The sequence below is a fragment of the Scyliorhinus canicula genome, chromosome 8, assembly GCF_902713615.1.
Source record: "Scyliorhinus canicula chromosome 8, sScyCan1.1, whole genome shotgun sequence".
NCBI classification, from domain to species: Eukaryota; Metazoa; Chordata; class Chondrichthyes; order Carcharhiniformes; family Scyliorhinidae; genus Scyliorhinus; species Scyliorhinus canicula.
Window position 1 is genome coordinate 69,985,223 of NC_052153.1, and position 14,029 is coordinate 69,999,251.

Sequence of the window (14,029 nt, forward strand, 5' to 3'; positions counted from 1 at the left end):
GAGTCTGGATGAAATGCCTAGGTAAGGCCATTTTTCAGGCATTCCTGGTGGTCACCTAAGATGCGCATTGAATCCCTTCCATATGTAAATCGTTTTCAGTCGAGCTGATATTTGGCCGGCATCATTCCAGTTTCTTCAGGTGCTGCAGCCTGAACAAGTGACCACCAACTAATGCTTTTTTAAAAACTTAGTTTAATAAACATTTCCACAGAACCAGATGGAGCTCTCCCTTGACTTAATTGTCCTTGCAATCACCTCATTGCTCAATCTAAGCACACCCCAGGGCTTACATTTGGGTCACTGCCAGTGAGACATGCTTGACATTCATTCTCTTCACATGTGGGGGCTACCTATGGAGACATGACAGGCACCATTAACATGGGAAAAATGTTAGCAAATACCAATTTCAAGCCTGGCCGCAGACCTTCTATTTGGGGAGAGCATCAACAATTCTGGACCCATAAATAGGAGCAAAAGGTGTTCTACCCCTCGATGACCACTGGGGACCTTTCTGGTGGCATGACTGTATGCATACAACATAACGTGATGTACTAATCCACTAACAAAAAAAAAATTCTATGCATTCTGCAAATGCTCCAGTTACCAAACAAAGATCTTAAAACAACTCCATATAAATCCCTGAATAAAACTACATCTTGATTAAATGCTTATGTAAGATCAAGTATTGTTAATTTAAGATGGTATTGTATATGTAGAAATGTGTCAACAAGGTTACACAGATATTGATGTGATGCAACTATAAAATACTATGGATGGTGGAAATCTGAACTAAAAATATAAAATGCTGTGAATACTCAGTAGGTCAGATAGTGTCTGTAGAGAGAAAAATGGAGCTGATGGAAACTGAAACTTTGGCAGAGTTTTAGTACTTAATACTTTGATACACCAACACCTGGAAGTTCTCCTTTAAGCCACACACCATTCTGATTTGGAAATATCTCACCATTCCTTCACTGTTCTTGGGTCAAATCCTGGAATTTCCTGCTTAATAGCTCTACGAATGCACCTACACCACAGGGGCTGGAGTTGCTCAAGAAAATAGCTCACCTCCACCTTCTGGAGGAAAATTAGGAATGGACAATAAATGCTGGCCTCGCCAGTGACCCCCAAATCCCATGAACTAATTTTTAAAAAGCGATCAGGAGCAATTATTGAAGTCTGGGACAATAACAGAGAGCCTCTGTTGGAGGACATAGAACAATCTAACTTTGTTCAACTGGCTATAGATGTTTGACCTTCTCCCTGTGGTGGTCATCCATAGAGTGGACTATTCTGGAGCAGCGGCAAAATGTGTGAGGTTCTGTCAGCATTTCCAGAGGCATTGCACAACTTGGAAGGAGAGTCTTTAGCATGAATGTCATGATGGGCACTGTCATGTTTTTGTGCACTGGCCAGTAGGAATGATGCACATCTCATTCTTGACTAGTTAAAATAATTTATTATAAAACAATGCATGGTAAAGATAACTGGAATAAATATACTACAAGCTACTACTGCTAACTAATTATCCTAGAGCTACTACAAAATGCATCTATCCACCAACACTACTTACTCCCAACTCTCCGAGGCACAGAGTCACATGGTAGGTATACACTGCCACCTGCTGGTCAGAGGTCATGTACATTATTATGTACAAAATTGCTTATGCATATCATCACAGGCACGAAACAGAAGAAAAAGAGTCCTGTTGTAGGCTGGTATAGCGGGGTGTTTTCCAGCTATCGAAGCAGGACTCTGTTATTTGTTATTTTTTCAGGCTTCGGTGAAAAGGTCCCACTGAGCCCGCACTTTCTTTAACCTCCTGCACTGAGGAGTTCCACTCGTCGATGCAGGAACAGAAAAGGATGCCATTTTTAAATGTCACCCCAATCTCTCAATCCCCAACTTACATGTTAGGGGGTCTTTGAGATCACCCCCCCCCCCCCCACACCCACACACCCCACCTCATAAGGGCATGGACCCCCAGGCCCGATCCACAGCGTAGGGAAAATGCCACCTTGGCACTTTCAGCCTGGTGATCAGTGCCCCTGCCAGGCTTGCAGTGTTACCTAGACACCTGGCAGTGGCACCCAGTTGGTAGTGCCAGTCTGGCAATGCTAAGATGCCCAGGTGTCATCAGCAATGCCAGGGTGCTACCCTGCCCAGAGGCTAACCACCCGAGGGCCTTTAATTGCCTGGGAGACCCCCCAAGTGCCGTTCCACCTGGTCCCCATTTTTGGAGACCAGTGCTAAACAGCGCCAGTTGGGCTCTCCTTGGCGAGACCATTAGATCCCAGTACTGGTTGGCTCTGGTAGAGACATACCTGCACACTTAAATATACAAATTTTGGTCCTGCCTGTTGTGGGAGGGATCCAGATTGCAATGTCTCGCGAGATTCGATTAGATCTCACGAGGTGTGGCGAGCCAGGTAAATCTTACAAAAGGCTCTCACGAGACTTATCGGCTGTGTTTCATCCCGAGTCGGGTGTGACACGGCCGGTATATGACATCCAATGTCTCAGGCATACATGCTGATGTTCGCCATTGTGGAAAGGATGACCGCCGACATGGAGAACAAAATGCAGCAGGGAATCAAGTGAATGTTGACACAGCCCAATGGCTTGCACATTTAGTCTTCCAGTTTAAATAGAATAGAGGAAAACCTACCATGTGACTGTGTGCCTCGAGAGTTGGGAGTAAGTAGTGTTGGTGGATAGACGCATTTTTCAGTAGCTCTAGAAAAATTAGTTAATGGTAGTAGCTTGTAATATATTTATTCCAGTTATCTTTACCACACATTTGTTTCAAAATAAATTATTATAAACATTATAAATTTGTGGCCCTTTTGAAACTCCAGTTTTGACGCCGGCGTAGGTATACACTGCCACCTGCTGGTCAGAGGTTGTGTACATTATTACATACAAGATTGCTTATGCATATCATCACAGACACGAAACGGGAAAAAAAGAGTCCTGTTGTGGGCGGGTTTAGCCGGGTGTTTTCCAGCTATCGAAGCGGGACTCTGTTATTTTTTTCTGACTTCAGTGGAGAAGGTCCCACTGAGCCCGCACTTATCTTAATTTCCTGCACTGAGAAGGTCCCCTTATTCTCAACTGACTGTGAAATTTTGCGATGTCATCCGCAGATCGCTGGAAGGAGCTGGAAGCAAAGAAATTCCATAGACTCCTTACAGTGCCGAAGGAGGTCATTTGACCCAACAAGTTTGCACCAACCCTCCGAAAGGGATTTCTACCTAGGCCCCTCCCCATAATCTTGTGCATTGATCATTTGTCAATTCACCCAACCTGCACAATTTGGATTGTGGGAGGAAAGCAACCCACACAGACATGTGGAGAACGTGCAAACTCCACACACAGTCACCCAAGGCCCGAATGGAACCCAGGTGCCTGCCATTCCGAGGCAGCACTGCTAACCACCATGACGCCCAGGTGGTCTGAGGCTGTGGTAACTTTGGCGGCCACTGTCAATGCACACAAGCTCGCTTGGAAGGAATTCTTACTTCAGTAACGTGCAGTATTAACAATGACCTGTCATGAAAACTTGAGGTTCCTGAGGCACTGGTGTTCAGGTATGCCCATGTTTGCCTGTCTGCCGCATGCTGGGGGTATCAACACCTTCAAGCTTCAGCTCTGTGTCCATCTCCTCTCTCCAATCCTGGGAATGTGTCCACTGCACAGGGCCAGCCTTACGGCAGGTGACATGTGCAAGTGCTCAACTATATTGTTTAATTTATCTGCATTTGAACGGCAATTAATAGCGGCCATCTCCTGAAAGTTGCTCCTGCTCTGCCCACTTGGCAGGTGACAGTGGATCCAGGGCAACTACAGGAAATTCTTCGCCTCAGTCAAGCATTTGGCCCCTTATTAAAATCCAGAACGGGATCCACATTAGCTGGCCCAGGTCCCAGTAAACGTATTGGGTGTATAATGAGCCTAATTCCTGGTATAGTGCAGAGATGTCCTTGTGACATGCTCTCGAAGCAATTTTTCTGTGTTTTGCTCCCCCCCCCCCCCCCCCCCCCCACCTTCCTCAACTGTATCACTGAATACAGCACTTGTCTCCTAAAATGGCATTCACCATTTTATGTATATCTTTGGACTTTCAGGCAAAAGCTACAGCCACCAGTAAGCACCTTTCAGATTGGCCGTATTGGGAGCAGGGATACGGTGGCGAGTTTTTCCCTTATGATTTTCAGGGTGCTACAGCCCTGTGATTGTGCAGCTAAAACTGCAGTTCGCTGTCGGTTGTTATGCAAACCAATACTTGTGAGCTACTTCAGGCCAGGTGACATCATAACAGAGGCGAACAGAAAACAGTCAATGCATTCAGCATGGGAACTCAGTTTGCCAAAAGGCATACTTTGCTGCACTGTACAATGGAATTTTTCAACAACCTAATAATTGCTTTCATAAGTTGGATTATTTAAGCAGTATCACATTTTTTACTATGTATGTTTTCTGTTTAAAAACTCCAGTCATAAATTATTTGAGTACTAAATTGACACAATAAATCACTATATTTAAGAAATTTGTGTATGTTTCAGACTGTATGGTAAACAAATCTCCAGAATTGTCAAAGACTAGTGGGCGCTACGGTGGCACAGTACTGCCTCACAGCTCCAGGGTCCTGGGTTCAATGCTGGCTTTGGATCACTGTCTGTGTGGAGTTTGCACTTTTTCCCATGTCTGCGTGCGTTTCCTCCGGGTGCTTCTGTTTCCTCCGACAGTCCAAAGATGTGCAGGTTAGGTGGATTCACCATGCTAAATTGCCCCTTCGTGTCAAAGGTTAGGTGCGTTTACGGGGATAGGGTGGAGGTGCGGGCTTAAGTAGGGTGCTCTTTCCAAGGGTCGGGCCGAATGGCCTCCTCCTGCACTGTAAGTTCTATGATTCAGGAACCACAATCCGATCAACTATGACCTAATCAAATGGTGGAGCTAGCTCAAGAGGCTGAATAGCTTACGCCTTCTCTTACTTCTTATGTACGTAAGTGAAGGGGGGTTCAGCAATGATACCTCTTAAAACTGAATTGTTAGCATGCCTCTAGACTAGTTTTACATAAGTTGTTTTATTAAGGATTGAGATGAATTATAGGACTGAGTAATCATTATTAACCATTAAACATGTATTTTTAGGACATAGCAGTAGTAAGTAATCAGATGGGATTTAGGATAGTTAACTTGACCAAAAGGACATTACTTCTGACATCTCTGGTCTTTGTGAAACAATCCAGGATGCTAGTTCTGTTGTTCTGCTTCTCACAAACAGTCAGCAAGCTGCTGGGATTGCACGCAGCTGTCAGGATGAGGATCAATGTGGTGCTTGCGACTCTATTAGGTGAAGTTTAAACACTGCTTGCAATTCTATTGGATAAGTTTAAAAGAAGCAGCTTCAGGGATTGGATCGCGTTCAACTGGGATGGGCTATTGATTTTTGAACGTTGTATAATTACTGTGTTCGGTCCTTTTTTCGGCAGAACAGGTCTTGGCCGATATTCAGTCTGTTCTCCGTGTACACGTAACAAGCTTGATTAAATAAGCCATCTTTGTCCAGGTTGTCGTGTTTGTTCCTCTCTCTACTGAGCTGAGCCACAGGGAATAACCCCATGTGGAAGCTGACTCAATGCACAGGTCTTAAAACCGTTCCTACAGTAAGCTCTTAACTTTGTAGTTGAACTGAGGAGAATTTATGCAAAGTATTTCTTTCTCCTGTCTAACCTTTCTAGAACATAGAAACAGAGTAGGTCATTCGGTCTCCAGAACCTGTTGAACCATTCAGTCAGATCATGGTTCATCTGTATCTTAACTCCATCTAACTGCCTTGGCTCTGGAACTCCCTTGCCAAACAAGAATCTTATCGATCTCCAAACTTTCAATTGACCTAGCCTCAACAACATTTTAGAGAGTTGCGTTCAAGATTTCCACTAAACTTTGCATAAAGAACTGCTTCCCGACATTAACCCTGAGCTCTTAACTGAAAATGGTTATGCCCCTTTGTTCTGGATTTCCTCATCAGATAAATAAAACTGTGTACCATATCAATTCCTTTGTTTTTTTATTTTTAAACACCTCAATTACATCACCCCTTAATCTTCTATATTCAAGGAAATACAAGTTTAGCCCATGCAACCTGCCTCATAATCAACACTTTGAGCCCTGGTATATTCTGGTAAATATGTGCTGTACCCTCTCCAAGGTTCCTGAGATGCAGTCCAAGAATTGAATGCAGATTCCAAATGGGGTCTAACCCAAGCTGTGTCCATCTGTAACATCGCTTCCACTCCTTAGTATTCCAGACCTATTGAGATAAAGGCTAACATTTGATTAGATTTTTAAATTTCTGAACCTGACCATGGTTATTGGTGATTTCTGATTCCATCCACACAATTTACAGTTCCATCATAGTTAGTGCCAACAGAATGCTCAGATATATGGTTCTCTTGCTTCATCCAAATTGTTTATGAAACAGAGGCCTTAGTACAGATCTCATTTTCCAGACTCTCATAAGTCCTAACCAATTCCTCATCCAAAGCAATATGCTGTCTCTAATTCTATTTATGAAACCTAGTTGAATGCCTTTGGCAAGTCTATAACATACATAAATATTACTTTTCTCTATCATGTTAGTTACATCCTCAACAAAGTTCATGAGACATGTCTTGCTCCTTAAAAATGGAAGCCAGATCTCTGTTCAGCCCTTAATTGTCCAAATAGTAATTACACAAGCCCTAATCAGTGATTCTTGTCAATAACCCACAACCAAAGTTGGACTAAATTGCCTAAAAATTCCTAGTTTAACTCTTCTCTCCCCCCCCCCCCCCCCCCCATCTTGTTTGATGGATTGGATATATTTTAATCTAAGGGGACATTGACTGGATCAAGAGAGTTTCTGAGAGATGAAGACTAGAGTATCAATAATTTATCCGTCTGTTTTTAATACACTGGGGTGGAAACAGAGTCTTGCAGATTTGTCTATCTCCAATTTAATTAGTTTCTCCACACTTTTTTTTACGTGTATTTAATCTAGTTAGTTGCTTCTAATTATTTGATTTTATTTTTCCTCGTGTCTGTGGTATTTTATCCTTATCCTCAATCATGCAAACTGTTACAAAGAAGTTACTTAGTAAATCTGTCACTTCCTGCTTTCCAATAACAATGTAACCTTCATTTTTCCCTTAGGGGCCCACATTACTTTTAGCTATCCTATTTTGCTAATATATTTGTAAAAAAAAACTTTTGTGTTGTTCTTGATATCCCTCACAAGCTTTATTCTCATATTCCTTTTGAGCAGTTCTTCCCATTTTCTTTAGTATCCCATTGCTGTTTTTTAATCTCTCCTAGTCTGTAGAATCTGTACACTGTTCTTTGCTTTTGTATAAATTTGATGCTATCTTTCACTTCCTTTATCGATCAAGATTATTTACAGCTGCATATGGCGTTGCTGCATCGCAAGTTCCTATTAAATGGCAGAAATGCCACAGATCTTGCTCACTGCAGTTTATTCAAGGCAAAATCAAGGGACTTTCAATATATTGATGGACTCAGACCTTGCACACAAACAAGAGGAACATTTGTATTTCCATTTCAAATGCTGTAATTAAACAATATTGATGTTCACCAATTAGCTGGGTAAGATACCAGCTAAACTTACATCAAAATTTAAACGCACAGCCTAATAAAATTAAAAACCTATTTAAACTGTTTTCAATTCAATAACATTAATGCAGAACTGAGACAGTGTTTATAGGAACTATGTAAAGCAGCCTATTCCTGCGTATAGTAATAGGGATCAAAAGTACATTTAATCCTCTGTTGAATTAGCAGAAGAACATTTGGGACATAGCTCGTATTCTGGCTTCTGATTGCTATCTGGTGGCTCCTGCTGTAATGTGCAGATGTGTGCATGCCAAGTAAGAACAGATAAATCTTGGCACATAGTTGAATCACCTGCTTATACTAGGTGTCAAAGCTCATAGGTACTGGCTACTGATGAGAAATATTGGAAGGAGAGTTGGTGTCTATCCAACAGTGCATCAGTACATCCAGGATGAAAGCTGAAAAAATTCAGGGGCAGAAGCCCAGGAGGGGGTTAAAGATTCAAAGAAAAGTAAAAACATCCATTTCACATTTTAAAATGTAACTAAATTTTCCTTTTCTTTTGCTTTTTGTTTAAACAGCTGCTTTGACGTTCAAATGTTTGAAGGACCAGTGGCAAGTGTATTGCAAAATAATACGAGAGACTAATCTCTGTCAGGACATGAGGTGGTATCAGCGCTGCTGTGAGACCTGTAGAGACTTCTATGCACAAAAGCTACAGCATAAGAGTTGACATCTCCTTTCACATCAGCATCAAGCTTATTTTTATAAGTACACTCTAATTTATGAAAATACAGAATTACAACTTGTTTAGACCAAGGTACTGATGTATTAGGTATAATTTATTCATTTAATTTATTTTTTTTGTTTACCAAGATATTTTTTGTGTTGTGCTGTTCCATGGTTTTCAAAATTCAGATATTTTAGCTTTTTATATCTAAGATGGGTCCATTCGTTGCAAACTGATAACTTGACAACTGTCAGAATGTAGTTCATGTGTAGATGACTCATGTCTTCATGGAAAGCAGGGCGGCATGAGCTGAAGTTAACATTCACTGTAATCGTTTCAAAGACTGTAGGGGAAGCCTGTAGCAAAATATTGAAGTTCTTTTTATGCATTCAATAGTGCCAATGACATTTGCTTGAAAAACAGTGACTTGAGAGTAAAACACTGTGGAGTGCAACACTGAATTACTTTTGCATCATTCAGGTACTGTCTAAGGTTCTACAGTCTAAGAATAAATACTAAATGTCGATCACGTTATTGTACAAATGTCACTATTAGCAGTTTACCATTAGAAATTTATAAAGTAGTGTACAATGGAACATTGTGACTGTTCACACAGCAGCTAAGCTTTCACTCACCAAATACTGAGGATAAAATTCTATGAATTTTAGCTCTGAATATTATTTTCTATATGCGGTGCGTTCGCACTTACACCATGTTTGATATTTTCCATTTTGTCAAACCCTGATCCCCTGCTTGTATGTTACTAAATATCAGGGTTTATTGAGATAAAAAGAAAAGGAAATACTGAAAAGCAGTAGTGTTGGAAATGCACAGCAAGCCATAGCAACATCGGTACTGAGACTCATGTCAGACACTCTGGTCCCGGGTTTCCACCCAAATATCGAGCCCTGCTTTTTAGTTTTTCAAATGCTGTTAGATTTGCTCTGTATTTCCAGCATGGGGGGGGGGGGGGGGGGAAGCCAATTTTAAATAAAGTGTTTCATTTAAACATCTGAGAGAAGAAAATAAACAACCAAAAAAATGTGTAATACCAAAATGCTGTGGCCAGGAAAGAAATGGTTTGGGGGGGGGGGGGGGGGGGGGGGGGGGGGGGGGGGGTGGGGGGGGTGGGGGGGGGGGGGGGGGGGAGAGGAGGGAGAGAGAGAAAGATTCCGAGGAAATGTGATGGGGTGAACCTCCGCCTGTCACTTTCACCTCAGTTGATTATTGCCTAATTGCTCTCAGCTGTGGCATTACAACGAAAACCATGCCCCACTGGGGCAATGAAATGGAACCCTGCCGCTCCAGGGACCAGATCAGATGGAAGTAAAGGGGTTGAAATATTTTAGTAGTTTCCCTGTAGTGCAATGTGATCCCAGTTCCAACAGTAATCGAGCCTTTTCTGATGGATTACGCTTCATCTTTGTAACTTGAGGTCCAAAGCAGGTGAGTGCCTGTTCTCAGTGAGTCCTCTTGGACCTTTCAGGGGCATTTCTCATAGAGGTTCTGATTTAGCTTGGGAGTTCACCTCTCTGGCAACCTATTGAACTATTGGTTCAATCGACCTGGGGAAGACAGACTCTTGCTCATTCCCTCCCACTACTACTTTGCAGTGTAATTTGCTATTGACTGCAAACGGGACAGAAACATGCTGACCCAGGCTCTGTTCCATCTCCTGACTCCTTCACCAAAATTACACTCCTGTTGTGATATTTTAATTGTTTAATTTTTTTTTAACTGTTGGGTCACAAGTGGCGACACTTTTTTATGTAACTAAGGTGCTGAAATTAAATTGTGCAATATTAGCATACAAACACCTGCATTTATGTTTAAGGTCTGTGCCTGCTATTTTAATGGAGGTTTTAATTCATTTACAACATAATACTCCTATTAAAATACTAATGAACGGAATTTTGTGCCATGTAGACATGTTCTCAACCTCCATTACATGTCACTGAGAGGTTTACAACAGTTATTTGACCAGATTATCCAGTAAGCCACTTTTCTTTAACATTTTATTTCCATTGCATATAGTTAAGAGTTAACTTTTGCATTGGCAGTCCTATAGTTGACTTCCTCCTTGTTTGTTTTCTTCCATCACAGTGGCAAAACCCCTCAGTCAGTTGTCACTGTGTATTTATGCCAAAATGACCAGGCAAGGCACTGTTAACTGAATATTATTTTCTTGAATTTACCCTTGTGTCATTATTTTGAATACCGCTATCACTTTCTGAAAGGCTAAAAGGTGGGTCAATTTAGTTTTGGCTTGAAAAATTAAAGGCTTGTTTTTTTTGAGAAACTAATTATTGATATATGAATCACCATGATTACTTACACGTGCTTAGTGCTGTACAATAAGCTCCTGGTGGTGGCATATTTGTCTTCTGTGAGTTTAAAGATTGCAGGCAGAGTTGAGATTATTAGAATGTGGTACATTTAGGGTAAAATAAGTTGACCTTGTCTCTGTGAGGACCCTGGCGAATATAAATGATGTCCTTCCTAAGATCTATAATGTAAAATTGACAGTGTGGCCCATTTTAATGTTACTGTTAATCACAAGGTTGCAAGCTTGTTTGTGTTCATGTCAACTCTAGTAACTAGACAGGAAGGTTGTGAAAGATCCTGACCATACAATTTAGTTTGAGGACGTCTATTCTCATGTGTGGACATGTTAGCAAAGCGGAAATACTGTAATTCAAAGAAGCAGGTTGTACTAAACCATCTTTCTGTCACCTCCTTGTATAAAATATGCAACCACAAATGCCAGGATTTCCTGTAGTATTTTGAACACCCTAACTCATTCACATAATTAACAAAAATTGGTGAGCCCGTCTTCGTGGTCAAAGGGCTCAGAACAAACCCGTATCAAGAGATCAGGAACCGTGGATAAGCAGGAGAATATTCATTCCATCAGTAGCATCTTTTGGTTTTGAATTTTGCTTTATTTGACAAGTACGTTGCAGATCATTTTATTCGAGAAAGTAATTTCCTATCAACTTGCCTGGAATCATTTAAACAGTAAAAGTGATTATTTGGCAGCTTTCTAAATTGATTTTTATTTTTACTTCAGGTGCTATTACTTGAAATTATCTGTGTAGGACTGAGTGTAGATCTTTAGAATTGTAACATTTGGAATAATTCCCTTTATTGTTGTGTTGCATTCCTTGCTTTTAAGTAAAATTTTGAAGAAATGCCGAGTGTAATGAGATTTGCAAGCTATTGCATAATTGTGAAATTATATGTATTTGATTAACTATTCTGTATATTTTATGCCGCATAGCACCAGGCATCTTCCCAAATTGTTATCTCTGTACAATCGCAAAATAAACGATATATATTAAAAAGACCATTTTTATTTGTATAAGTTTATTAATATTCATTTCATTTGCTAATCCAGTTGATTGCCCGAAATCTTAAACATTGTCAAATGAAACACAAATGCAATGCTTTTCTGTCATTCCTCACATTGAGTACAAAACTTCAGCCCACCAGAAAAAGTAGTATTATCATTATCAAGGTGAGAGGGCGAAAGTTTAAGGGAGATGTGCGTGGAAAGTTTTTTACACAGAGGGTGGTGGGTGCCTGGAACGCTTTGACAGCGGAGGTGGTAGAGGCGGGCACGATAGCATACTGGGGCTGTTTAGCTCAGGGCTAAATCGCTGGCTTTGAAAGCAGACCAAGCAGGTCAGCAGCATGGTTCAATTCCCGTAACAGCCTCCCCAAACAGGCGCCGGAATGTGGCGACTAGGGGCTTTTCACAGTAACTTCATTGAAGCCTACTCGTGACAATAAGCGATTTTCATTTTCATTTCATTTTCATCATTTAAGATGCATCTAGACAGATATATGAACGGGCAGGGAACAGAGGAAAGTAGATCCTTGGAAAATAGGCGACAGGTTTAGATAAAGGATCTGGATCAGCACAGAATGGGAGGGCCGAAGGGCCTGTTCCTGTGCTGCAATTTTCTGTGTTCTTTGTTATAAATTATTGAGGGATCTAACCATGATCTATTATATTCCACGAGCAAGAAATTTCCTCGTATCCACTCCTGTGCCTGGTGAGAAGTCAAGGCCAGTGGTACCCTTGAGCTGCATGAGGAAAATGGAAATGGCTGCTCACCTCGCTTCCCCTCAGTAGCCATTGTGTCACCTTCACGTTTTTGAAAGGAGCACGAAACAAAGCCCATGTGACTTCCCGTTGGGGAGTCAGATAATTCCCAAGAGGCCGATGGATTCGACTTCAATCTCATTAATGAGATTGAAATGAATACAAATGTGGGTAAATGATATTCACGCCGTTTTGGGGCATGATCTGGAACTTGCCATTGGGAACGGGTTGGGTGAATCGCAAAATGATTCGTGCCCAGTGTGAACCTTGATTTTTCTTTCTCCCGCTATTCACCCGGCCCGTGGCCATCCGCACTGGGGGCAACGTCTTTATTGTGAGTACCTTTCTCATTCGTTTGATTTCACGGCATTTTAATAAACAAAATGAGATGAGTTGTGGGCACACAAACTGTTGATTCACTTCAAAGATTAACATGAATAAACCCAATGGCAAAGACAGCAGATTGTTATTACTATTTTACTTCAATCCTTTTTAGTTGCAAACGAGACCTGAAGACCAAATCTAATCAGCATTCAGCTGCTTTAAATTGACACATCCCATTGAAGCTGTGTTAGATGGCTGAGAACTGATTGTATGTAGATATGAGTAGCCCCAAGGCTTTTTCCATTTAAATCCTAACCAGAAGTGCCCATGTCTCAAAAGTAGATCTTTTTCGACCAGTAATTCAATTTTAAGTGTAGAGCTGTTTTTGGTTTACTTCATTTATAGACATCTTATCTCATCATCTGAATATCGTAAATTGTGACCATTAGCAAAGACAGAATTGCATAGCCTCGAGCAGATTGCACTGTTGTTCACAAAATGATTGCAGTATCATTATATTTAAAAAGAATATTGTTCTATTTGTGACGACACTGTTGGCAACTGACAACAATGTGAAGATTTACGAAGAAATTACATGGAAAAGATTTGACTGATTGCTCTACTGAAGATCATTACAATGGCATGTGCTAAGTATGGAAGTGAAATTAAATAGACTGAACTTAAGTGTTGTGTAGACTTAAACCATATGTCCATTATCAGAAAGATAGTTTTCTGAGAATAATTGTGTCTTTCAATAGGTTTTGTTTGAGTTTTTTGGCCAGTCGACCAAGGCAGACCAGGAACCCAACCTTATCAGCATTGAAGGGACAACGCTATTTTGGGTCCTTTCTGCCCTCAGCACCACCCCCACCACCCCACCCCCAGGCCTCTGTGGCTTTATCATCTGTGAAACTGGTCATAAAGTGCAGAATGCTCTGACCACTTCAACCCTAAAAGAACAATTTGAGTTCTCAATACATCGTAGCCAACATTCCCTTTCAATTATCTCCAATTCTATCTTGTAAATGTAAATTTAAGATCCAGGTGGTGCACAGAAAGGAAAATTATTTGGAATTCCATGTAGAAACTAGTTTGTTGAACCTAATCTCAATTTGCACTTACTCAAGCAGTACCGCTTCCTCATTAAACAAACTGAGGCCACCTATTGCTCAGTGATTGTAATACACTTATCACTTATGCAAACCATTGCATAACTGAAGGCATATGTTTCTATGTAATCTCACAAAACCTGC

General features: G+C 41.0%; 1 protein-coding gene across 1 annotated transcript in view; it reads left to right on the forward strand.

Annotated features, from left to right (window-relative positions):
* The window catches only part of LOC119970309 (A disintegrin and metalloproteinase with thrombospondin motifs 19-like), a 650,870-nt gene extending 641,746 nt beyond the window's left edge, over positions 1–9,124 (forward strand). Inside the window, exon 23 of the mRNA XM_038804712.1 lies at positions 8,196–9,124. Coding sequence (XP_038660640.1) covers positions 8,196–8,347 — 152 coding nt within the window. The 3' untranslated portion in view covers positions 8,348–9,124. The remainder of the gene's footprint in view (positions 1–8,195) is intronic.
* Positions 9,125–14,029: the final 4,905 nt, after the last annotated feature.